A 27,354-nucleotide genomic window follows, 5' to 3' on the forward strand; every position below is an offset into this window, starting at 1 on the left:
TCATGTGAAATTACAAAAACTCTGTCTGGAAATGGGAATGGCGGTGAAAACGATTAATCCTCGCTCCTTTACTAATTTCTGCTAAAGATTGCATTTGGCATTAAAGAATAGGTATGGGGCGACTCGATATAAGAATTTAATTTATAGTATATATAAATTATATTAGTGACAAATTTTTTAAATTTTGTAATTTCTTAACTATAATACAAAAAGAAAAAGTATTGATTTGTCCGATGGGGGAAATGCGATTGCATGTATCGCCCCTCCCACCTGGTACAACCCTTTTTCATTTAAATTTACTAATGATACAATTTGAGATTAGAGTGTGGTACGACATATTTACAATGGGTCACATATCAATACGTAGTTTATATTATATAGATATTCAACTAATTTTATTAACAAACTATGATTCTCCACAAAAATAGGACCGCCCCCCCCCAGCACTCAGAGGGCTAGAGTGGGGAGGGCAGTACATGCAATCGCCCCCCCCCCCTCACCCCACCGAATCGGCCAAAATACCAGAAAGGGAGCGACATAATATAAAATTTATATATTAATTCAACTAATTTTGTTCACAAACTATGATTTCTCAATAAAAACGGACCTCCCCCCCCCCCACTCAAAGGGTTTAGGTGGGAAGGGCAGAAGAGGTAATCGTCCCCTCCCGCCACCAATCGGCAAACAGGGAAAGACATAATATAAAGATCGGTTAAAATATCAATAACAAGTTACAAGGATATAGATATTTAATTGATTTTGTTAGCAGGCTGTGATTTCTACCAATAAATTGGACCGCCCCCCCCCCCACTCGAAAGTTAAGGGGGGGCGGGATTGATACCATCGCCCCCTCCCGACCCCACCAAATTGGCCAACATACTAGAGGGGGGGGGGGCGAAATAATCTAAAAATAGGTTGAAATATAAATAATTAGTATATATTTTTAACATAAGTAATAAATTCGTATACAAATTGTGTGAATCCTATACTAAAGTTCGTCCGCCCCCCCCCCCTTTTGGGGGGGGGGTCGGCCGAGTGGGGGGGGCGATCGCCCCTACCGCCCCCCCCTGGATCCGCCAGTGCACTGATAATAATAATAATAATAATAATAATAATAATAATAATCTTTATTGTCAATTTGGAAATTTGTCTTACAATTTGTGCATTACACCTAACAAAAAACATTATAACTATAAGAAACCAAAGTGTACATTCACACCAGACGCATTCATAATTTACATGTGACAAGGTTTATATCAGATTGTTCTTATTTAATGATTTTTTTTTTAATAGGTGTTTGTCTCAAACAACTGCCCAAAGGGGGGTTGTTTTTTGCCAATGATTTTACCATCAGCATTTAGGATTCTATAAAGTTTATTTTTATTTTTAATGCTCAGATTGCCATACCAGGCAGTGATATTGAAACTTAAAATATTGCAGATGTGAGCGTGATAAAACATAGCCAAGGCCTTTTCGCTAACATTAAACGAGGACAGTTTTCTTAGTAATCGTAATCTTTGCTGCCCTTTGTTGCTGATATAATGAGTATTTGCAGTAAAATTTAGTTTATTGTCGTGACACAAGAACACTTGCAAGGTTTCATGTTTAAGACTGTTGATAAAGTTTGTTGTTGAGGGACCTTTTTATCCCTTGCTAAATTAATGTATTGCAATAACTTTTTGTGTTATTTCCTTTTCAAATGTTATGCTTCACTCTTTTAATTTCAAATCGTTCAAACTATTCAAACTAATTAAAATTACAATTGTAGGCCTACTATTTTTTTTACACATTGGGATTTCCTATTGCCTCTATGTCTATCTTGATATAAAAATACAATATGTTAAATTAAGCCTATCTGAACCCACGTCTGCGTGCATGCATTCAGTTTTCGATGCATTATCAAACTTAAATTATTATGTGGTCAGGTAACAATAGTTGTAGATCAAATGGCAATCAAATTTTTTGGGGCCGGACGGTATGGTAATGCCAGGGACGATTTTGACGGTGCGTATGTGTGTAGGCATATGTTTAAATATGAGCTTGCTCTGGCGCAAAATAGCGAGAGAAATGATTGTTGGTTCAATTAAACAGAATAAAGTATAGAGTGTATGGGAGTGCTTATGAGGAAAGAAGAGCGGATGTTTTGGTTGTGTGGGCTGGAGAGTTTCTGATAAAATCACCAGGTGGTCTGTTATAATTAAAGTGATAACAAGAAAAATATTTTTAAAAGACATTAAAAAACAACAACAAAGCTTATACAGAGTGTAATTGTATCAATTAGTTTGGATTCATCATGTAATTAAATGTGTAACAGATCCAGACTAACAATAATAAATCTGTGTGATTAGAAATATTTTTTATCAATTGTTTTCTTTAGCGCGATTTCATGCTTTTGGTTTTCTCAATGTGCTATGACCCTATCACTTGTCTGGACTAGTTAGGGAAAGGAAGGGGGAAGAGAAGGGGGTATCTGTGTTCATGTTACCGTGATCGCTTTCTAAATGCATAAAAGATGGGGGGGGGGGGTATGACTTAATTCGAATTCGAGGGCTCCTCAAGCATCGTTAAGTGGACTAATTCAAATTATATCGCCACATCTGTCAAATATAATTTTTTTCCCCTTGTCCAATACCAAACCAAATAATGATCACCAATAGTTAGTTGACAAAGTTTTTTTAATTGATTCTTGTTTTGTCAGGTATAAGAAATAAATGTGCAAAATTTCAACTTTATCCGAGATTGGGTGTAGGAAAAATAACGTGTACAAACTTTTTACCAGTCAGACAGACGATACACAGAGTGAGTCGATATAGGCGTTGTAAAAAGGACTGATGTTAAACTTGAGGGGAGACTAGCAAGAGACGTGAGTCAGAAAAGACGTGTATTAGTATTTAGTAATTCAGTTATATCTTGTTAAAATTATCATTTCATTTTTATCCCTAATCATTTGAACCTACTCATAAGTTCTATAAGTGTACATTTATAAATAAAAGTGACATTCAGCTTTGTTTATAAGACCCAAATGTATATTGATTATGAAACCAACTGGTGCTGTACATTAATTAATAGGAAAAAACGAAACAGTGATGTAATCGTCACGAAGTATGACGTGTACGGGTAATAAAACCGTTTTAAACATTTAATATGTAACATTATTAAACTCATAACACAGATTGGTGCTGTACATTTAGTACTGTATTCCTAATGACATAAGTACAACATTATAATAAAATTCCATTTTTCAGGAAAGATATTTAGTGACCGAAAACATATACTGGTACGTACACAACATTAACAACATTTTAAAAAACTTTTGGGAACAAGGCAAGCGAAAGTGATTAGTTACTTCCCATTATATTGAAATAAAAGGATGAGTTACCTCATCACTGATGTGAACTAGTGACTCCAACTATTGATATCTCATTCTTCCGCCAAAAGCAACGCTTTAAATCAATGCCTCATAAATCGATTTCATTTTTAACTACAGCTTCAGAAAGTTTACGTTCGAAGAAAACATAATGCTAAATATTTTAATCAATGATTCTCGCAATGATTTTTTTTTTTGTTAACATGAGAATGAAGATCAATAGGTGTATTTGGAACAAAAATCGAAACTCAGCATGTACATGTTTAGAATAATAATTTATATCGAATTAATTCTTCATTGTTCATTAACCTCAAACAAAATTTTAAAAAAAACATCGCTGCATAATTTTTTAAGGAAACTTTCCCGAGGTTTTCGTTCTTGAGTGGAAGGACGTAATGAAAATAGTGCCTCGTACACATTTTATGCATACTGTTATGACATGATTAGGAATTAGTTATTTGTTTCGGAAATAGGGTAAAGTTTTACTTAGCGACGATGACGTAAAGATCTTTAAAAACAAGAACGCTCTAAGTGACGCTACAAAGAAGACGATTAGTGTAGAGCAGTAGAATAGATATACGGATTTACGGACATAGCTAGTGATGGGCAAAAGTTAACTAAAAAGTTGCTAACTTTTAGTTTAACTAAAAAAAATTAGTTAAGGCCAAAGTTTAATTTAAAAAAAAAAGTTTAGTTAAAATCCTAGTTTAATTATTTTTTTTTTAGTTACAAACTAAAAAGTTTAATTACAAATTTTACAAACTTTTTTAACATACATACATACCAATAAATATTTAGATCTATGTAATTTGGAGAATATATATAATGAATAATAGAGAGGAGAATAAACACAGGTCACTAGAAAGCCTTTTGACCTTTACCCGGTCGCTATTCCCGCCAATTCAAGGTAGACTATTTGAAAGGCGAGAAAAATAAAAGTGTTCATTATATTTCTAGCAAGTTTCGCTGCTTGATAAATCCTGATTAATTCCTTGCTTCTATAGATCTACATTTTGCTGCTTTTTATTAAACACCAGTGTGTTCCTGTATTAAAGAAATATCGACTCTTTTTATTTTAAAACTTTTTACTAGATTATTACTAGAGTGTCTAGAGTTACAGTCTAGTGGCGTCTAATCTATTAGTATTAGTCTATTACTACTATTAGATCTATACATAGTCATAATAGTCTATATTTCATTATTTTAGTCTCTTAGTCTTAAGTAGAGTCTTAGTCGACTTTGTCTTAGATCTAGATGTAAATTTAAAATTATAAGTCAATAATATAAATCTATTAATTGAAATCTATATTACTTTACTTTATTAGACTAGATCTAATAGTTTAGAGATTCTACTATTCTAGAATTAGAGTCTAGATTAGATCTAGATATATTTAGATTACTTATTATACTATATAATAAGACCTAAGATGCATAGATGATAGATCTATCTATAATGACTATAATACTAATAATAGTCGTCACTATACTAGAAATACTAGATCTAATACTAAATCTAGACTAGATCTACATCTATTATAATTATACTTACTTATATCTAATCTACTATCTAGATTTATTATATCTACTATTATCTACTAGAGTATATAGATATAAATACCCATATCTAGTTATAATCATAATTATAATAATCTAAAATCTCTAGATCTAGAGCTACTAAGATATTATAGACTCTATCTAGATTTTAGATCTAGTAGTAGTAGTAGTAACTAGTATTTCTTTGATTATTTTTAGATTAAAATATTAATTATTTGATCTAGGTCTAGTAGCTAGATCTAATTCTAGATCCAGATTATATTTCTGATCATTTCGTTTGTGGAAGATATTAGATCCAGAATATTCTAGAATCTAGAGTTAGTTAGAGTCAACATGCAGTTTTATCATTACTTCTAAAGGTAACTTATACTAGAACTTGGACAATGACTTCTAATTTCTTTCTATAATAGTATCATTCTAGTGATTCTATTAAGATCTACATCTATCCCATAAAGACATTTAAATCTTTTTTCATGTGCACAAATAAATGTTTATTACATTTTGCTAAAGAGATTGGTTGTGCTTTATATTTTTCATGTTTGGCTGTTTGTCCTTAAAAAAGGTCAAAATAGTTAGTAAAAGTTTAACTAAAGTTTCTTAGTTTAGTTTAACTAATTTTTTCAATTTGTGATTAACTAAAAGTTTAATTACTTTTTTTTAGTTCAAACTTAGTTTTAGTTTAACTAAAAAAAAATTAGTTTAGTTCCCATCACTAGACATAGCTGACATCGGACGATTCCCTTCGTGATTATTAAATATATTTGTAGAACAACATCAGCGTCGACTACATATTTTGATTGTTTCGGCCTTTCGCCGGTGTTACTGAAGTAGTTTGAGTTCAGTATTACTTCCAGTCAGACGTAGATCTACACTAGTTATATTTCAAAGAATCAACACCGCGCGGAAGCCTTAACAATACATATGGCTCTGAGACATGGACACTATATAAAAAACAACTAGGACCTCTTAACACTTTCACCAAAGATGCTTGCGCTCCATCATGGACACACGGTGGCAGGACCGCACTACAAACTTGCGATAGTATAGAGGGACTTCTTATGGTCCGACAGCTACGCTGGGTAAGGCACGTATCCCGGTGAGCTAAAAGGTGGTCGACGTAACAGAGACGCCCCACGGAAACGCTTCAAAGACCAGCTTAGGCGTCAACTTTCCTTGGCTGACATAGAAGAGAGCACCTGGCTGCATGCGGAACGAGACAGCTGGAGGTCACTCACTAAGGCCGCGGGATACACATTTGAGACCAAAAGAAAATCTGCTGCCGAGGACAAACGCAGACGACGAAAAGAAAATCTAAATCGACCACCTGCGGACAATGGTTATGCTTGCCCTGGATGTGGCAAAATATGCAGGTCACAGCTGGGGCTGCGCAGCCACGGGAAATACTGTATTCCACATTAATCTTCGGACTCGAAGACAACCCTTATATATCATAACATATTGAACATGCCAAATTTTTAAAAAAATTCTTTAAAAAAATAACAAAAGCTTATATTGAGTGAAATGGCATACATTATTTTGAATCAATTGTGTAATTAATATTTTAGTACATTAAGACTAACAATAATAAATTTGTGCGATTGAAAATGTTTGTTATTGTATTTTGTTTCACGTCAGTTTCATGCTGATAGCTATCACTTTTGTGGACCAGTGCAGTTTGGGTGAGCTATTATTTGGATAGGGTTTCCGTGTAGCCTTCTCGAAAACCATTTTTAAAAACGTTAATGGAGTCTGAATTCGATGGAAGGTCGACTGAGCCACTGAGCTTTCCAATCCGATTACCTATGAAAGTAGAAGATTTTATAGTCTTTTGTTTAAACATTTTAGCGAACGACCTATTCTCTACACAAGGATTTGTCCTCTTAGCTAAGTAGGCCCTACTGTCTCGATATGAAACAAAATTATTTTAATTACGACTAATGGACCTCATTCACCAATCCTAAATAAACACATTTAGCTACGTCATAATATTGATAAATCAATGAAAAATACGTATCACGTGACAGCCTTTATGGATTACATAATTTGTATAGAAGATATATAGCCTAGAATCACGTGGCTAAATATGTTTGTTTACGATTGGTGAATGAGGTCCATTTTCTTTTATTGTTTCGTGTGTTGTCATCAAAAATAAATAATAGTGCAAAGTTTCAACTTGATCCGAGACTGGGAAGTGGGAGACATAACGTGTACAAGATTTCACCCAAACAGACATATTGAGTTGATAAAACTTTTGTAAAATGGCTTGTTCTATTGTTCAGTGAAAAAAAGCCTACCACACTGCTTTGAACAAATTAAGCTACCATTTCAGAACTGGAGTAATCAGGAGACACTCTCAAGAGCTTCTTCAAGGAATGCGATATCGAGTTTCACAGCTGGGAAGCACTGGCTCTTTTGAAACACATACAAATAATCATGGCGTGAAGCTGTGAGTCTCGGAGTCTCGAGATTTGAAGCAACAAAAAGCTGAGAACTGCAACTGACCAAATCTACCCATGCCAAGTATGCGGTCGGCTTTATAAAGCGAGGATTGGACTTTGCAGTCATCTTCGAGTCCATAGGAAATGAGAAATGTGCTCATCTTCGATCACAAAGGAGGAGCTATACATTAGTTAATAGTGCTCTCTGCAATAGTGCAATATATATATTAAGGTCGACACTATCTCTGCTCTGTATACGTGTTTCCCTAAGATAGAAATGCAAGTAACTATCTTGACCATAATTGGATCTTATCTAGCATGGCATGAAAATGTTAAGAAGAAAAAAGATTGGGAATTGAAGAGAAGGTGGTTCAGAAGAAACGCTGCACAGCAAAATCATGAGGGGAGTTCGGAAGAAAAGAAATATATATATATATATATACCGTACGGCGAACCGGCACCTTTTTCAATGTGGGGACAAATGTATTACTTTTCTTGTATTTTAACAGAAAGAGTTAAACAGTGTGGAATACATTCAACAGTGTCAGTCACTTATATAACAACATGGTTAGCAAGATAACATGGCAGTGGCTTAATATTTTGTGTAAAAAAAATTCGGACAATATTTTGGGGGCCCACCTTAAGTTGGGGCCCGGGAGGACTTTCGAATTTTGACTTCCCCTCCCCCATCCTAGCTACGCCACTGCGGCATTGTCCGTGGTTATTCAACTGAAACTTTAAACTGAAAACTGAAAAACTTTAAATTTAGGATCCCCTGGGTTTGGGCGGAGGTGCTAACATATCTTACAGCAATGATATAATCCTGCCAACTTTCAACAAGATTGGTCAGACTGTTTTGATTTTTACAAATAAAAGACAGACATTTTATTAGATTGGAACACATGAATGCATTGGGAAAAAAAAACAATGGAGATAGAAGAAATTAATGTTGATACTGACATGTTAGAAGAGAGAGAGAGAGAGAGAAAATAAATTTAAAAAAAGACAGCATCAGCAAGAGCGAGAAAGAGACAGAATGAGATTGAGACAGAGAGAATTGAGACGGAGAGATTAAAGAAGGAGTGTCCGTATGTTACGAGTGTTTCTGAGACAAAAAAAACAACAACACTTTGTTCTTTTATATTACTTGATAATTGTACTTAGAATTGGTATTGAAGAACTGTAACTGTTAAGGCTATAGTTCCCCAATTATCTCTTGCGTTAAAACATGACTGCTCAAGTAAACACACTATACTTATTCACTATAGTCAAGCAAGATTACATTAAGCTTGTTAGGTCTCACCAAGTCTGCTAATTGATTTTTTTTAAAAATCTTTATTATATATTAGTTCCTATGTTTGAAAAACAGAGAAAGGGAGGGGGAGAGAAGAGAGAATAACAGAGAGAAGAGAGGAAAAGATAGAGAGATAGCAAGAGATTACAAGAAAAAGATAGAAGACAAGGGACAGAAAGAGTGGAAGAGAGAAAAAATGAGAAAAAGAAGAGAAGGAAAGAAAGAGAATGAGAGAAAGGAGAGTTTGAGAGAGAGGAGATGGGGGGGGGGGAGAGAAATAGAAAAATATTGAGAAACAAAAAGAAGAAAGATGAGAATTGAAAAAAAAAAAAAGTTTTTTTTTTTTAAGAATTAGATCTAGATAGAAGTCTACAAAGTATTCAGTCTAGTGAGCACATAATTACATGTCTGTCTATAGTAACTGTACATAAAATCGATTTTAATATTTACAACTGTTAGAACTACTTTTTTTTATACAAAACTCAACATAAATTTAAGTATCTATGGCAACACTGGTTTCTCCCATATGATCCTAAGAAGAAAAATAAAAACAACGAAAAGCGATTTTAACATTGAAATGGTTATCTTACCTTCGCTTAAGTTTTCCTTACTTCCAAGCCAGTCATTCCTGAACAGTTCAATGCACATGGGTGTATAGAAGCGTGTGTGTGTGTGTATGTGTACCTAGTACATATATAGACAAGGATACCGTGCTGGGGTTTGTTTGCTACACGGTCAAGGATTATGAAAGATATCTACACTTACGGTTTGAAGATTTGATATTTTCGGATCGATACTGATCGATTTAAGGGACGCGTGACAAATCAATGGGAGACCTCAAGGAAAAGTTGCTTAATGTAGACTTATTCTTGAAGGCCTACTCAATCACTGCCATCTGGTGTTGAATCTTCAAGCAATTAACAACCGGGGACTTCCTTTCAGTTTTAGTGTGGGGAAAGTTGGGTAAGGGGGGGGGGGAATTAGGAACTGAGTGTTATGAAGAGCTCGCTTTTACGAGTGCGGGGAGCTAAAACCATTTTCTACACATATCTAGATCTTTGTTGCATGTTAGAAAAGGCTGTCTGGTTGTGTGGTATGCGCCGTCGTTATATGGTCCCGGGTTTGAACCCTGCATGCCGCAATCCCCCCGCCGTCCTGTGTGGAGGTTTTGGCTAGGATGTAATAATCTTCAAAACTAAAGTAACCTCTGAAAAAAATGTAGAACAAACAGAAATGTTTTGTATACTAGGCCTTCATGAGGCGTTTGTTTACAACTACATGTGTTGTGTTTCCCGAATTAAGTTCCTTTCCGCGAGGCCTGAATAAGTGTTGCACGAATTACTGGAATAATGAACTAGTAGGCCACCACTTCAAATAATCTTTCCCCTAAATAGCTCAGAATGTGTGCCAAGTGTTCGTTATGGAAAGCGTTTGTGAAACACTTGATCTAAAGTAGGACAGCAAACGTTTTGTTTTGTACATCATGTGTTGCACTCGTTTTACAGCTAATATTTGCAACATATAGAAAGAAATTGAGATGCTAGACTTGGCTACCTAGAAGGGGGCTCGAGGTTCGACACCCGACTCGGGCAGAGTTGTTTACTGAGCGCCTAAAGGCAGCACGGAAAACCAACTCCTAGATACCCCCTCCCCCCCCCCCAACTGGTCCACAAAAGGGATTGGACCAAAAAGCGCTCTGAGCATGCTATAAGCATGAAAGTAGCGCTATATAAAAGCTATAATAAGCTATATGCTATACAAAGATATGGCACTATGCTTACAAAGACCGCATCACAAATGAAGAGATTAGAAACAGAATTAATACAGCAATCGGAGCCAACAATGATCTGCTGTGACTACTGTCAAAACAAACGCAAGCTTTAACTCTACGGTTATATCACAAGGTTCTCAGGGCCCACAAAGACCTTCCCACAGGGAACAGTACCAGGAAAGAAGATGAGGCGGAAAGAGAAAGTGATGGGAAGACAACATAAAAGAATGGACAGGGATAGGTGAAGATGAAGTCTATGAGGTTTATGTTAATACTACTTTGTATACTAAGTCAAACAAAGTATACTCTACATGTTGGTCTATGTAGTATGCTAATTTTATTTTTGATTACAAAGTTATCAACTCACTCTGTTAAAAAGTTTGTACACGTTATTTCTCCGACACTCAATCTCGGATCAAGCACAATTATTTCTTTTACCTGACAACACAGGAATCAATGAAAAAATAAACCCATTGGTAATTAATTATTTTGTTTGGTATCTCGAACAAGGGAAAGTGGTGGTATAAGCTGAATTAATCCCTTTTATAGGTCGCCGCCCTAAGTTTAAATAAACAACATATAAGTATACAATCTTCTTTAGTCATTTATTGTCTAGATCTATTACAAATTTAATTACATGAGAGATCCAAACTAATTGATACAATTACACTTCGTATAAGCTTTTTTATTAAAGTATTTTTAAAATGTTTTTCTTGTGATACAATGGGTTGAAATAATACTTCTTGGGATTATCCATTTGTGTTGAATAGTTTTGATAGAGAAGTAAAAGAAGAAAAAAATCCTCTTTCAGACCAAGCGGTCCATAGGGCAGCAGATGATATATTTTGATACTTTGTGTTTTTTTTTTTTTTTGGACACATCGGCCCAATGATGATCCTCTGTTTCTGTGGCCCGCGGTTAACGAGGGTGTCATCAGGGCCAGCTCAACGACCAAACGCCCTTACTTTTCCGCAACTAATATCAAGTACCCATTAGAGCTGGGTGGACTAACAGGCACCCTAAAAAATCCCGCAATTAATAATCCTAGTCTTCACCAGGATTCAAACCCAGGACTATAAGCCAAGCGCTTCACCACTCAGCCACCGCGACTCCTGATGGGGATGTAATTAAACTTAAATCTAACAAAAAGTATATTCAAGATATTAATCTAGAAACTTCTTTTTTAGTTTCCTTGTTATGTAATGCAAGCAGATCGTATCACTACATTCGGACATTGACGTTATAGGCCTTTTGAGAGAATTGAACCCAAACCAATGTCCGTCATTCCTGCACTGAATGAGACGTACAGAAGAGAGCCAACACTAGGTGCAAATATTGAAATGTGTGTAAACAGAAAGAATAACTGATGTCAACATGGTGTGGTATGATGCGGTAAGACAAATACCCAGTACCACATCTAGAAGGCCAAGTAGTTCCAGTATCTCACTACTGTACCACCGAGGACATCAGTCAACAAATCAGACTTGGATAACCAGTACATCATAACACTGGGAAAACAAGAAAGACTTGAACTCTGCAGGAGTACAACATTCATTAACTCAGTTACGCATAATATTTTCATTTAATTACTCATGAACCAATCCTAATGCTCTCCGCTGGTCTCTTTTCAACCTTTTGAAGCAAGAACTTCATTACAAAACTTGTCAAAAGTGTGTCACATATTTGAATTTAACTTTGCAGGTCAAAAAAAAAAGAGATGCTATTACTGAAGTAGCTAATATAAGCTCCTGTAAATCCATTCTGATACCGTTTTAAAAATTTAGACACCAAAATACAACAAAAGAAAAAACCAAAAGGAGGATTAGTTTTCAAAATAGTTTATTTCCAAAGTCTTGCCGCCATCAAAGTTGAGCTAGCAAAACAAAACTGCTATGCAACCCACATGAAGTGACACAGTTATACCACAAGTAGCAGACATGGACAGTGTCTTGACTTCCTCAAACATCACCCAGCTCAGGGCTGAACAGACATCCAATGTTGGGAAACCAATCGTACTTAGTTCTTGGTTTAAATGTCCACTCTTAACGCTGTAAACAAAAAAAAATCTAATACATGATAGTTTAATTTGGGGCGATGCTTTAGTAGCGAATGTTACTTTTCTTGTATGAAGTGAGAAGATTGATGAGGAATTAGAAAACAACAACCTTCATCTTCAAAAGAAACCCCCTCGTAGAGATGTGAGCACATTCTTTGTAAATGACATACTGCTACACGAAATAATGGTCTATAGCTATGTAGCCTACACAACAATAGTACAACAGAAGTTTATGTAACTCAGATCATTGATTACACGGTCACTGCAATAGCATACATTTCAAATTAGAATGTTTGTACAAGGCATGTGCAATGATTTCTACACTGGAGTCAACAAAGGACCAGTCCAGAGAAGATACCCAAGACTCAACTTATGACCAGTACAAGAAACACATAGACAAAGACTTTGTATCATGAGAATGACTTACAGAGGAACAATGCTTAATCAGGACAGAAAGTCTGTTTCCACTGAGTGATTTCTCTGCTAGGAGCACATAGAGAGAAGAAAGTAGAAACAAGTGTTTCTGATGTTTTAGCTTGACAACTCTCAAATCTAAATAATAAAGACAACAAAAAGTCATCAGAAAAAAAAATCATATAATCTTAAAACCGATGACTTCATGTACAAACAGTGATTGACTAAAATGTGGATACTAGCTTGTTACTAGCTTGCCTTTATCTCTCATTGATATGTAGAACTGGCACTAGAAAAATCATTGTTCTCCTGTTCTTTGGCTTATAATTTCATAGATATAGTTTCAAATATTCAATTTGTATCCTCATTTAAATATTCAACTGAATCCCTAATCAAATAATTTTGGCAATAACATTCTAGTTTAAGTGTTTGCAGAAGTACAAATGATTTTGCTTTGTGTAAGAAATAGGTTGAAATTTGTAGTCTAATTAGTTTCAGTATTGACTTCTACAGTCAAACTTTCAATGTGGCTGATCCACATTGAAGTAATTTCAATGTAACTTTTACAGTGATGAAAACATCTAGAAAATGGATAAATTAAAGGTTTTACAATCTTATAGGTTTCAGGTTTTCAGTGCATTTTTTGGAGCAAAAATCAAAGCTTAAAAAGACAAATTCAAGGCTAATTCAATCATCATCATTACAACATTGAAAATTAATCCTAAGATTATGTTTCTAACATTTACTTGATACAAGTCACAATATTCGACATTATGAATCAAACTTAAAGCTTGTGAAAAATGATGGACTTTTCAGCTGTTGTTTTATTCTACAAGTGTTATCTATTAGAAATAGAGTTTGAATTACTCATCTCAATTACTAGCACTAAACTAAAATTTAAAAAAATATTTTTTCTAATTTTATCATTTATACGCTATAGGGAAAAGTTTTAGTTGTTTGTCTGTTGTTTTTTTTTTTGGGCATTAATATTTGATTTAAAAATTTCAACACAAATTATAAGGTTTTCTCTCCTATGTATGGTTAGACTTAGAGTTAAACATTGGAAACTTAACATTTTTAAGAGAAATGTATAAAATAAAATAAAATTTAAATCAACATAAGATATATATATATATATATATATTAAGGATACAAAATTTTAATAATGCTAGTATTATTATTTTTTAAAGCACATAAACAACTGATTAAGCTTGTATTATACCTGTACATTTTTTTGTCTAAAATTAAGAAAGAATTGAGTTTAAAAACAGATTGTGATATTATAATACTGAGAACTCAAATGTTATGAGAAAACCGCCCAGGCTGAACCCATTCTAATAAAACACAATTCTCAGTGTCAACTCTTCTGGTAAGTTTGATTAAAATCTATTTCAATTGTACAAAGACAAGACATACTTATGCCTGTGCACTTTATTTCAAAGAAAACAGTTTTGTGTTAGCACATTCTAAAGAGAGTGAACTGGATGACAAACTGTACATAAATACATTGGTTCATGGTAGCCAACAGAAACAAAGACACAGGGATTATAGAGATTTCATCTTTTGAAACACACACAAATAATCATAAATTATGAGAGATGAAAAACTTGAAGCAAATCATAAAATAAACATTTTATAAATGCTTTAAAAAAATGATATAATTGGGGACCAAACTTTTTGTTTCCATACAATGTGCCTCATAGGGCTCAATATGCAGTCAACTTTTCACTGATCTGTAGTCTTAGATTAAATATTTATTTGTACATTTCTGAAATGAGGAGATTCCAGACAGATACAACAGTAAATGACAACACAATCAGTCTCACACACATATTTCTGAAAAGTATATACAGATGATAAGAGAAGAACTGCAAACAATCCACCATAGAAACTAGTTCAGTACTTTTGATAAATGAGTTTGAAAACACAACCTGTTTTAGTCAGGATTACAAATGATAAGCAAGTACCACAAAACAAACTCAATATTTCTATTTTCAACTGCAGGCTCCCATTCCTAGGTCACACATCAAAAGAAATGTATAAGTTCCTTTGTTCAGCTTACAAGAAGAGGCTTCAAATGAAGGAGATTATTGGTGTTAGACACTTCAGACAAACCATGTAACAGCAATCACATGATCCATTTCCTTTTCATACAATGAACATGCTTATAACTAAGTTATATTACTGATTTTTTTAAAAGTCACAAAATAATATTTGTAAAAAAAAATGTACAAAATAAAATCAATACTTTAATAAATCATTTAAAAAGAATATGAATCTAAATATTATAAAATGCCCACAAAAATTTAGTCATCCAAATTTAAAAGGTATATTTTCACACTGTACTAAGCATAAGATGCAGAGTTACTTCGGAACAGTATGTTTTTGCTGAAGGGGTAAATCCAAAAGTTGTATTTAATTATAAAGTGTAAATCTAGAAACAGCATGTTTTTTAAATTAAAGTGTTTTTCATTCAATAGGAAAAAGTTATTACTTTTAAAAAAATGTAATATTGAACAAACGAAAGGTTGTGCTCATTTCTCTTCCAATGATATGTCACAAACTCAGGACAGACACCCAAACAGACACACATCACAAGATTTGAACTGAATGCTATACTATGATAAGTGGAATGAGAGTTGCCCCTCTTTTGCAGCTTTGCTGAGCCTCTCTCTCATGACTTCTATAGAGGAATAGTCTGGAAGTTTCAGATAGTTCACACAGGTCATTACAGAAGGTAAGTAACTGTCAGGATCATCTGAGCCTTCTGGCTGCTTTCTTACTACTGTCATTGGAGGATTCAAGCTTTTAAAACCTACAAATTTTAAATAGAGTAAATGAATTAAGAACTATGAACAATCATAAGTATAAAGCTAAGTAAATAGGAAATTATTTTTTTTTAAACTATTATGTTGTTTTAAAAATGAATGCACTTTTCTTTGATAAACTAGTTTTTTAGTTAGTCAAGAGGTAAGTTGGGCCAACAAGAATTGAATATTGTAATTCATAGCTATATTTATATTTGAGGTCTTTTTTAATTAAAGTATTTGAGCTCCAATTAGTGGGATTATCTTCAAGGTTTCTATTTATTATAGATTTGTGTTAAGTTTATATAGAAACAAAGAATCCACTTGATGAAATCATTGTAACTTGATGTTCACACAATTTCAGCAGAAATTCACATAACAATTACATTCCAATCCCCTTCTTGTCTAATACTAAACAAAGGACTTATGACAATGCAGTTATAAAAACTGATTTGCCATCAAAAACAAATTAATTAAAATCATAACTATAAATGAAACTCTTAGCTCTACATTTGTCTCACACAAAATACAATAGAAAGCTACAAATGTTTTATCTTACCACCAACAGGTAGCCTTGGTGAACCAGTGACAAACTGAAGAAAATCTCTCTGCTCCATGGTATTGTAACTGCTGAGCACTTCAAAGAGGAATTTTACTGCCTGTGAATCATGAGTGTACCCATGGTCTGGTCGACAACAATCCATCAACATGCGCACATCCCAAACATCAGCAATATTGCCACAGAAAAGTTGTTCCAACTTTTTGTAAAAGCAAATAATTGTGTTCAATTATAAAACCATTAGTATAGAAATAGTGGCATATATAAGCCACATAATTCCTTTAATTCTTTTTTCTAGATTTTGTTAATTCAATGTTTAGAAAATATTAATTAAATCTTTAAAAAACTAGACCATTTGACTAGAGAAAAAAATATTAAATGTTTGAACTTTCCCTCTATTATCATTCTATCTTATTTTGATCTTATGTTAAAGTGTTTTTTTTCTATGGAAGATTGCAACAACTAGAATTACTGCTCTAGTAGCTTTCTGGAAAGTGGCATCTAAATGAATATTTGCTACAATTCTATTGTGTCTATACTCACTTCTTCAGGATAAAAGCACTGTAAAGTTGACAAAGGAAACAGAGATTCAAAGCCATCTCGAAAAGCTTCAAACTGTCTACTAATGCCCTCAACTAGAGTCCAGTGCATTACAAGCTGTTGAAATATATGTTTGTGATTAGGTCTAAAGCTAATAAGGCTTCTATCTATAAAAAGGTCTAAAGCTAATAAGATTTCAAACTGTGATAAGTCTAAAGTTAATAAGGTTTCTTTTTTTAACTGTGAAAAGGTATAAAGCTAATAAAGTTTCTAAGGCAAGCAACTATAAAAAAAAGACCAAAAAAAAAAAAAAAAAAAGGTAAGTAGATCAATTCATACCTGCAAGTACTCTTCCAAATTGTCTATAACCACCTGAATGTCCCTTCCACCTTTACACAATTCAATATTTTCATTGCCTGGTAGGACAAAGTAAAGGTCAAGATCCTCCAGTGAAGAGCCATCCATTGTAAGAGATGCTGTGGCATGTTTCTTTTCTTCCTCAGTCTAAATAACAAAACACATTTTTTAAATTAGTTTTTCATTGCTGGAAATTTTGTTCAATTTAACTTTATGGAACAACATTTCATGAGCTTTTCAATAAATGAAGCTAAATAAAACTAAGCCCTGGATTTTTGCTTTGATCAAATAAAAAATGTAATAAGTAAAGATTCAAGCGACTCAGTTTGATGAAATTAGAGAACTTAATGCAACATTATAGTAACAAATATTTCACACAGAGTTCACAGTTAAAGAGTTAAATTTAGATCTCTGTATGCTAACTTATAATAATAATACTCTCTACAGAAGAAGAGTTGGCTAATCCTTACCAACGTCTTATCACTACAGATCTGTTTCTTCTGATGTACCAGATTCTCCAACTGCTGAAAAGAACTGGCCAGTACTCTGTCAACATGATATAAATCACTGGAACATAGGGAGTTTTCTTGGGATAAGATCCATTTATAGAACACTCGACTCAGAGGTAAATCAATCTGTTAAAAAAATAATAATTATCATAAATACTATATTTCATTCATTTGTTACTGCTGACTTGGAGATGTGGTACACTAGAGCTAAGTGGATGTCATTTATAGAAGTTTAAAAAATACATATTCATACATTTAAAAATATATGATTATATAATTTTAAAAAAAATTTACATAAGTAAATAAAAATACTTTGATGAAAAAAAAACATTTTTTTAAAATTATCATGTAAAATAGTATAACTGTTAAATATATATATATATATATATAATGTTGTTTTTTTTTTACCAAAATAAAATTATTATCAATTATCTCACCATTCTGGAGTCCATCAGAGCCTTAGCCATGAACTTTCCAAGAAATTTAAATTTGGCTTTGACTTTATTGACATGGGCAGCTTTAGAGTTACGGTGCAATGGGAGAGGGAAAAGGCCACCAGCAGACTGTGTGTACTCCACTTTGACATTAGGATCTGCAGGGCTGGTGGCTGTAATGCTGTCCCCTCGCCACAATTCCAGATCAGAACGTTGAAGTTCTTTAGAAACTAAGGCATAGAACTCCAAGGTTGGTCCCAGGCCAGTACCAACCTGAAAAAAAAATAAATTTTCAATTACTATTTTATAATGACTGATATTTAAAAGCATTTTCTAAGTGCAGACAGGGCTAGAGAGTAGTTTGTTATTATATGAGATACATGTATATCTGGTTCAGGCAGTCTGAGCAGTCAATGATAATCATAGCTTAATACTTTTTTTATAACAGGTTTCAGATATCTGTCTCACCAACAATAAAGAAGTGGTGGTTTTTTTTTTAATAAAAACTTGATTTTTTTTAATTCTTTATGAGCATGAGCTTTACTTTTGTTTGTTTCTCTAGTTATTAAAATGAGTGAATGAAAAGGAAATCTACCCTGAGTCCGTTAAAAAGCTTAAACAAACACTGTGAGAAAGCTTTTAAATCTCTGCAGAGTTATTAAGCAAAAGCAACAAGAACTTTAGAAACGTGAGAATGTTCAGAAATAAAACTGCATATTAAAACAAAAATTAAAGATCACTTATACTTAGTCTTACACACTTTCATGCTAGCATACATGGAAGATGCAAGATGTTTACAAAAAGGAGATCTGGATCTAGTTAAGAGAACTGACGCAATAGGTTTGTAAAGCATCAGATCTAGAGTCTAGATCTAGAATTTAAACAAAATATTTACTAGAATTAGATCTATTTTCTACTAATCTAAGTCACGAGTTCATCTAGATATAATGCATAAATTTTGTTTCCAGAAGATTTTAAACACGCTATCATTATGTATCAATATCGAGATCTCGAAAGACACATATAGTTGGCATACCACAAGAATATGACATACATTCAATCCAAGGTCAACATCTATTCTAGTATATGTGCTACCATCTGCATGTAGATTATTCAGATTTCCATTAATTTCAGGAAAATTCCCATTACTGATTCTTTACTATCATTAGTTTAGTTAAAAAAGCGGTCTCATAAGAAGCAGAATTCTAATTGTATTTAAATTAAGAACAAAGTTGTCCAACATTATGGATTTATGGCTGACAATAAACAGAAGTACATGTGTTTCTATCTCTTATATAATTAACTAAATGAGCAGTTAAAAAAATAACATAAATGAAATGTGAAAAAATGTGATTAACTTAAAAAAAAAAATTTCCAACTGAAATATTTTAATCTGAATGTAGAAAATTCATGCTTCTCAGAACCAAACAAACAAAAGATTTACAAAGCATACCTAAGATTTCACTAGTAAATGACTTTACCTCATTTTCATAGTGAATCTCTAACATAGTTCGAGCATTGGTAGTACCACCCATATCTTCCATGACTTTCTCTGCTTGTTTTAGAATGTCTTTACGACTAACTTCTCTCTGAAATATAATTTAAACTATTTCAAGATTAATCCATTAAAAAAAAAAAGAATAATTTTTGACATTAGTGTCACTAGAAATTAATAATGCAGAGAGAAAAGTTAAGTATCAAATGAATTTTCATTGGTTTAGATTTTTTTGTTTTTACAAAGAAGTATTTACCCTCTTTCTATCTAACCGGGGTCCAACCCTCTCACTATCATGGGTAGAGCTTTCTCCTGCCTGATCTTGTTGAAGTCTGAGTACTGCACGATCTCGATCAAAAGTTGTGGCAAAGAATAGCATTTGTCTTGTATCAAATGGCAGTAAAAATGGTCTTCATTGCAAGAAAAAAATATGAACAAAATTAAATGGAAATGAATGCATATGAAATCTTGTAAAAAAATATATATACTCTTGTTTTTAACTTACGCTGCTTGTCCTATCTCTGGAAGCCAATTTGGCAAGTTTCCAGTCATGATTATAAGAGGATCTTGCAACTGACGATTAGCTTTAGCAGTTAATTTGCTGCTAATAAATTCTGTTGCAGGTATTACTGGATTTGGTAAAAATGAAATCTGAAATAAAGGAATATATATATTTATATATATCAGACCTGCCTACCAAAAAAAGTCCAAATGCGTAACACTGATGGTCAAAATGCGTATTTTGGCACCAGAATGCGTAACACTTAAGCGATCCACTATTTTGTCATATATATATATATATATATATATATATATATATAATATTAGATCTAGATGTCATGATTAGATCTACAATCTAAATCTAGATCAATAGAATATAATATTATAATCTACTCTAGATCTGGGCTCGAGAGTTTTACCGATGCCGTGGATCCGCTACAAACGTAGGTCTACTCCAAACTTTCGTAGGCCTACCTTCATCTTTGATCTATTCTATACCAAGACTAAGAATCTAGTCTAGATCTAGACTAGATGGTAGTAGATGTTATCGATCTAGATCTAGTCAATCTAAATCATGCTACAACTAAATTGGATCCAGAGTGTAGAGTAATGAAATGTAATAGAACCATGACATTTATTTTTTATCATTTAGCGTAATGACTAGCTAGACTAGATTCTAGTTAGATCTATTCCTGTATAACAAGTTATCTAGATTCTAGATCTAGAATCCAGATCTCGATTAGATATCTACAATGTCACTCAATGTGTTTTGAATAGATAGCACTTCGATATTTTTTTCTATACCAATGAATACAGGAATCAGGGATTCAACATAGATCTAATTAATTTCTACTAATGAACTTACAAAAAAAAAAAAAAAAAGTCACGTTGGTGTATCAGCTAACTGACGGTACCAACCTGGTACCAACCCGCCACTTCCTCACTCTCGCGTTCTTCATTTCTAGACTAAATCTAATTGCTGTTAAGAACCAATCAACGTATAGATCTGGACACAATGTGTTCCCCTACCTTTTCTGTCCCCCCCCCCCCCCCCCAACAGGACGACTTAGCGTGACCTCCGTGACCGCTCGTAAGCTAGTCAAGAGAGGGAAAAAAAAAAGGATACGAAATGCGTAACGCGACGGGTTAAATGCATATTCGCGTACTGACGGTCATTTTTGGGAGATTTTGCGTAACGAATACGCATTTTTATATAATGAAATGTCAAGCTACGTAAAAAAATTTGCATTTAACCACTTTGTTTGTTTATAACATGTAAACAGCAGAAAAGTATAATGCTCAGCTATTACTATCAACCACTTGTAACTTTTTTTTAATTTCACTTAAAGCTTTTAAAAACAACAAAGTAATACTGAACTGTATAGTTTAATATAGAACATGTTTGATTAGTATAGGAATGTCCTTAGAATCCCAAGTCCAAAATCCCAGTTTTCATTGTGGTTTGAATTCATAAACTCTAGGATCATAAACCAAGCACTTTACAACTTAGTCCACCAAACCTCTAATAGTGTGCTTTAAATCTACAATTTAAAAAAATGTTTAAATCTGAATAGTGATCTACTTACATCAAACATTGATGACCAATGCCTATTTAGAGCATGTAAAACTCTTAGCAAGGCAATTGTTTCTAAAGAGGCATCTTGAACAGTAACAGTAGCAGGCAATTTGTCCAAAAGAAAACTTTGAAGAACTGGTTGAGTCACAGGGCTACTTGCTCGAGAATCTTTTCATAGTGAAAGCAAAATTATAAATTTAGTGAAATAATTTAGCTTTAAGATCCCAAATACATAAATTATTGATAAATAGGCCACTTAAAAATCAACTGTAGTTTGGTGCTTTGTCAGAATGAAAGGTAAGGAAAAATACCTTTTTTCTTTGAAGATTTAGATCCTTTTGACTCAGCTTTTGTCTTTTTTGGACTAGTGGCCATAGTTTCTTCTTGTTCTGTAGCAGGGCGATACCTGATCAAATTGACATGTAAAATTCTACATACTTAGCCTAGATAAACTGATCAAAATAAAAGTACTAATATATACATTCTAACATTTAAAACAAAAAAGTAGTTACCCATTAAAGAACAGCTTTTACATGTTCTTCTAAACAACATTGTAACTCAATTTGAACCATTATCAAAGTCAAAAGTAATTTAAAACTAATTTGTTTCATTTTCATTCTTCACAAAATGTTTTTAATTGCTTAAAATTTAATCTTTAATAGTTTCCCTTAGTAAAAGATTCAGATTTTTATCCCTATCAAAATTGTTTTTACTAAGAATGATGTGTTTGATGTGGAGTGCTTAAATTTTCTCTATTTCCTTCTGCATGATTTTTCCAATGGTAGTGACATAATTTCTTCAAAATGTGGAAAATTATAACAGAAAGTTAAACGAATGGATTTTTATTGTGGCAGATTTATCATTCTATAATAGTTATTTCCATGCTATCATACCATAATCAGTGTGCTGTTGTACTTCTCTATTTTTGGACATGCATGGGGCAAGTTATCTGTTAAAGGTCTCTGTGCTGCCTTTCTGCACTAGAGAAACATAACTCACTTGAAAACCATAACAGGCTTTATAACACTGGGATTCGCCTCACATTTATATAAGATAAATCATTCTACTATGATACTTCAATGTAAGCAAACCTCACCAGATAGTGTGAGTTTGAACCCAAATACTTGTGTTGCCAAATGGAGAGTCAGTATCACCATCACTGAAATCTCCCACTTCTGTCCCTCCATGACACACAAACTGTTTGACTGCCTGATAAACTGTCATGTTGTAAGGCAGCACATGGTCTCCAATGAGGAATTCCAATCTGTGTCTGGGAGATGTAGCAGATATCATAATGGAGGCCATCTGCTCTTCCATTTCTTCATCTGAATTATCATCATCACTTAATTCTTCATCTCCTCCCTCCTGATAAAGAAATACAGATTTTTATAATGTATTTAAATAAGTGTTTCTAGTAGTTTAGTAAGATGATCATAGAATGTTTTTGTTATTATGCTAAGCCAACTCCATATTAAAAAATGTAAAATCTCAAAAATGATAAGATAATGTTTTTTTCTTTATTTTTTTTAAATTTTTTCCTTTTATAGTGCAGTGCATTCTAGTCTCAAGTCAACAGTTAATCAGTCAAGAGATGATCAAATCACAAATAATAAAATAATAATAACAATTTCAGTGGGAAAAAAAGCTTGTTAAAATGTAAAACTAAAATGTACCCTTGTCTTGCCAAAACCTCTGACTAACAAATATTTTTCAATAGCCTGTACAAGAGCAAGAGGATCAATCTTCACAGGTCCACCCTTCCACTGTTTCAATGTAGTACATGCTGGATGTCTTTGTAATTGGCACTGTGAACAAATAGTTTTAGAGTCAAGTTGAACAAATTAAAAAATATTGAAGTTATTTTAGAAAAACTAAAGTCAAAATTGTTAGTAATTTAATATTTATAATACAAATGAAATAGTTGTGTAATTACTGGAGTATATTAAATATTTGATTTAAAGTAAATCAATGAAATAAGATTCATACTATGACATTCTCTTTTAACAAAAAAGTTCCAGTACTACGATATTCAATAATTGAATTCAACAAATAAACAATATGAATAACACTTTGAGGTACAGTGGTGTTGTTGCTTTATTGTTTTCCTTTTAACAAAATCTGTCATCCACTTATTATCTTAACTAAATAGCTCTTATTTCCAGTTTAAAACTGTTGGGTTTCTAACTTATTAAGAAAAGAAAGAAATCTCTAACAAAAAAATTCTATAAATGCATTTTAAAAAAAAAAACAATTTAAAAAAAAAAAGCATTAGAAAAATTACTCTAGTTTTAAAGTGTATACTTATTCTTTAAAACAGTAAAAAGCCTGATAAACACTCAATTTCTATGGGTAGCCTTATACTTTGCAAAAATGGTACTTCTGTTAAGGGAAAAAAAACAAAGTTTTCCCTAAAAAGATCAGCTAGGCTTTTCTTTTCATTCTGCTGTATTTTCCTCTTGCATTTTACTGCATAATGAGTCAACCCTAGACACCCCAATCTATCGCAACATGAATTAATTTGATAATACTCTGGAGTAAAGGAAGTTGTCAAAATTATAAAGAAATTTGTTTTTCTGTTAATCTACTATATTTACCTTAAGCTGGTGGGTAGTGAAAAACTTTAAAGTATTTCCACCACGACTACTTCCACTATTGCCACCAGGAAGGTCATGAACTTTAACTTGAAACTAAAACATTCACATGACAAAGTAATTTAAAAAACATTTTGCTACATATTAAAAACAATAATTAAATAACTCTATAAAGGGTGTTATTAAATATTTTTATATGACCATAATATTAAATGCTCCATTTAAAGAGAAAACTGTCAAAATAATTCACCTGTTCCAACTGATGCAAGCAAGCCATTAGTTTGGAGACAAGATAGGAAAGAGAAGGTGTATTGCTTTTATCCTGGGGTGGTTCTTTCATGTAAGAAACACTTGGAGGCTGCAATCAACAAAATGTAGCTGACAAAATATATCTATAATAACTACAATATAACAAAAAAAATTATTAACAAAAACATGTATTCTTTAATGTTTTGAGCTATTTTTAGTAATTTCTGTAAATAAGTTAAGTCATAATTGTCAGTGGACAAGTGAGTTTTGTAATCAAATCTTAAAATCACAGATGATCCTTGTTTTTTTTAGTCAAAACTAACCATTAACTTTTAAAAAGAATTTAATACACATCTACTTTGAAAATTACACAAACTCAATTTTTTTTTTTGAGAATACCTTTTTTTCCTTCCTATTTTCTATCCACTACTGAAACAGAGTTGATAAAAAAAAAAATTTTAACTTACAGGACAATTTAGAAACACATGTAGAAATCTTCTAATACGCAATTCTCTGGTCAAATCTCCAGATGTTGAGGTTAGGTACTCTAGAAGCTGTGTAATGAGCCCACTGTGAATGACTTCAAATGGAGAAACATCACTTTCTCTCATAATAGTGGCTATCTCTAAAAGGCAATCTAAGCCACTATCGCCCTGTAGTGAAAGACATTTGGTAGCAGTGCAAAGTCGCTTGAGCATGTCTAAAGCTGGATGAGACTCTCCGTGAATATCAGCAGAGAAGTATTTTTCCATAAACAGCTTACCTAAGGATTAGATGAGAAGTATTTCTCCATAAATAGCTTACCTAAAGGTTAAATGAGATCAGAGATCATTCAACAGTCAATTAAAAATAGTTAAATGTTTATACTTACTAATGTGTTTAAAAAACAATAAACAGTAAATTATACTTACACTGATCCTTGATCCAAGCTTTTACTTTTTCTTTATTAACTATCATTGGAGGTGGCATTTGCTTGTGTGATAACATGTCCTGTAATGAAAGTGTAAAGAAAATTAATGAATTTCATTTTAGACATTAAGCATATAACTAGCTGAAATGTTTACATAAAAGTACAATTTTTGTGTACCTTCATAGTGGCTTGTCTGTCTGTAGCAGTTCCCATTCTTCCCCATGAACGAGGATTTAGATTGGTGAGAAAAGGAATCTTAGAGCTTGAAGAACTGGATCTAGCATCTTTGCCTTTAGAAATGTAGACTGATAATATTATTTATAAGATAAATAAAATTCCTGAAAACCTTTGTACAGGCTACTAAATACACCAATGGAGGGGAAAAATCATATAAAAAGTGTGTTAAAAAAATCAATTGCAAATTAGTAAAAGCTACTTTAAGTAGTAGTGTTAGTATCATAAAGTGCTACTATACAACATTTGAATAGTCTTTTGCTTTTTTCTTTCAGTGTGGCACTACTCTCAGCAAATAACTTGGTACATGGTATTTGTTTCACTATCTTCATGATGTTAATTTTTTTTTCCTGATGTGAGGGTCAATGCTCTTTGTTTGGTAGTATATGAGATATGGGACCTAGACTTTTTTTTAAAATAAAGATATTCTTTTAGTGTTTTTTTTTTTAAAGTCTCATTAAGGGAACCTCAAAATAACTGATACAATGTCTTAATACATTTCTTTTATGGAATGGAAAGTGAACCAATGTGTTATTTTTGTGATTTTTTTTTATTGATTGATTAATGTATAAACAAGAGGGTAAATCTTTCAGAAAGGATGTTTATAATTTTTGTTGCAAGTTTTCTTTATTCCGTACGTTTTAACTTAAAAGTTATGTGAGATTTAGTAGCTCCGCCCCATTGCAAATTTTGGTATGTCCCAGAAAAATAACAACAACAAAATATTGCAATGAAAGAGTTAAGTGTAATTCCTTATAAAATAATAAGTTATAAATAATTTTTTTTTTTTGATAACTCTGTGATATGCAGTAGTTGTGTAGACTATGAAGTTATACCTGATGACTTCCCTCTAGCTGAACTTCTTCCCAGTAACAAACCAACACCTTTAGGGGAAGCTTCAGTTGTTCCAGGGTCATCAGATTTACTGCCCTTCTTGGAAGGTCCTCTTCTTGGTGGCCGTTTCCTCTTTAAAACATCACTCAACTTCCTGACAATTATTAATTTAAAAAAATATTATTCATAAAACAGCACACAAAAAAATGGTTTCAAAAGGTTTTGATTAAAGACTTAGTTAATTCAATCCAAGTATTAACACTACTTAAATAATTAAATCCACAAATCCATCAACAAGTATATATTTAATTATGCTGCTATAGTACCAAGCTAAACCAAAACTTTACTAAAAATGCACTTTTATACTTAAAATATATATATGACTTCATTCCACAATCAAACAAATAATACTAACCCTATCTCTCATAAAAAAAAAAAGGTTTAGTCTAATCTAATTGTAAAACTATTTTAAGCCTCAACACTAAAACTCAAGATACATAATGATAAGAAAACCAGCCACTTAAAACAAACATAAAAAACCTACATATGGGCAGTGGAAGCACAAGGCTCTTCCAAGTGATGATGGGCACCACCTGCAAACAGGTCATCTCCATCCCCAACTTCAGGAGGTTCAATTCTTGGAACAGCTGGAGGAAGAATGCAGCTGGTATCAGAAACAGAGCTCAAAACAGGGGATGAACCTGGAGAGTGACTGGACTTAGTGGGAGATGAGGTCACTACCTCCTGTGTGGCAAGTTTTTGAATCTGATGCATTACACCTGAAAAACAAAACATGAATCTTTGAATAAAATTGAATAAATATTTTCAATACAAAATGCCCCACAGCACAAAGTAACTCTGACT

General features: G+C 32.9%; 2 protein-coding genes across 5 annotated transcripts in view; both read right to left on the reverse strand.

Annotated features, from left to right (window-relative positions):
- Window positions 1-9,439, reverse strand: part of LOC106057171 (leucine-rich repeat protein soc-2 homolog) — a 37,439-nt gene extending 28,000 nt beyond the window's left edge. The window contains exon 1 of the mRNA XM_056012085.1: window positions 9,244-9,439. The gene's annotated coding sequence lies outside the window, so the exon portion shown is untranslated. The remainder of the gene's footprint in view (window positions 1-9,243) is intronic.
- Window positions 9,440-12,246: 2,807 nt separating this feature from the next.
- The window catches only part of LOC106069498 (E3 ubiquitin-protein ligase TRIP12-like), a 35,388-nt gene continuing 20,280 nt past the window's right edge, over window positions 12,247-27,354 (reverse strand). For 2 of the 4 annotated variants that reach the window (XM_056011928.1, XM_056011926.1), the window contains exons 21-40: window positions 27,035-27,269; window positions 26,493-26,644; window positions 25,600-25,712; window positions 25,424-25,502; window positions 24,980-25,275; window positions 24,514-24,621; window positions 24,267-24,359; window positions 23,346-23,477; window positions 22,769-23,037; window positions 21,984-22,078; window positions 21,683-21,840; window positions 20,101-20,246; window positions 19,852-20,005; window positions 19,582-19,689; window positions 18,104-18,373; window positions 17,628-17,792; window positions 17,140-17,304; window positions 16,804-16,917; window positions 16,261-16,459; window positions 12,247-15,709 (exon numbers count right to left, since the gene is read on the reverse strand). In XM_056011928.1, the coding sequence (XP_055867903.1) occupies window positions 15,513-15,709; window positions 16,261-16,459; window positions 16,804-16,917; window positions 17,140-17,304; window positions 17,628-17,792; window positions 18,104-18,373; window positions 19,582-19,689; window positions 19,852-20,005; window positions 20,101-20,246; window positions 21,683-21,840; window positions 21,984-22,078; window positions 22,769-23,037; window positions 23,346-23,477; window positions 24,267-24,359; window positions 24,514-24,621; window positions 24,980-25,275; window positions 25,424-25,502; window positions 25,600-25,712; window positions 26,493-26,644; window positions 27,035-27,269 (3,248 nt within the window). In that variant the 3' untranslated portion in view covers window positions 12,247-15,512. Of the gene's footprint in view, window positions 15,710-16,260; window positions 16,460-16,803; window positions 16,918-17,139; window positions 17,305-17,627; window positions 17,793-18,103; window positions 18,374-19,581; window positions 19,690-19,851; window positions 20,006-20,100; window positions 20,247-21,682; window positions 21,841-21,983; window positions 22,079-22,768; window positions 23,038-23,345; window positions 23,478-24,266; window positions 24,360-24,513; window positions 24,622-24,979; window positions 25,276-25,423; window positions 25,503-25,599; window positions 25,728-26,492; window positions 26,645-27,034; window positions 27,270-27,354 lie in introns of all 4 variants that reach the window. The other 2 variants (XM_056011927.1, XM_056011924.1) reach the window with 1 other exon arrangement.

Source organism: Biomphalaria glabrata, chromosome 15, assembly GCF_947242115.1.
Source record: "Biomphalaria glabrata chromosome 15, xgBioGlab47.1, whole genome shotgun sequence".
Taxonomy (NCBI): domain Eukaryota; kingdom Metazoa; phylum Mollusca; class Gastropoda; family Planorbidae; genus Biomphalaria; species Biomphalaria glabrata.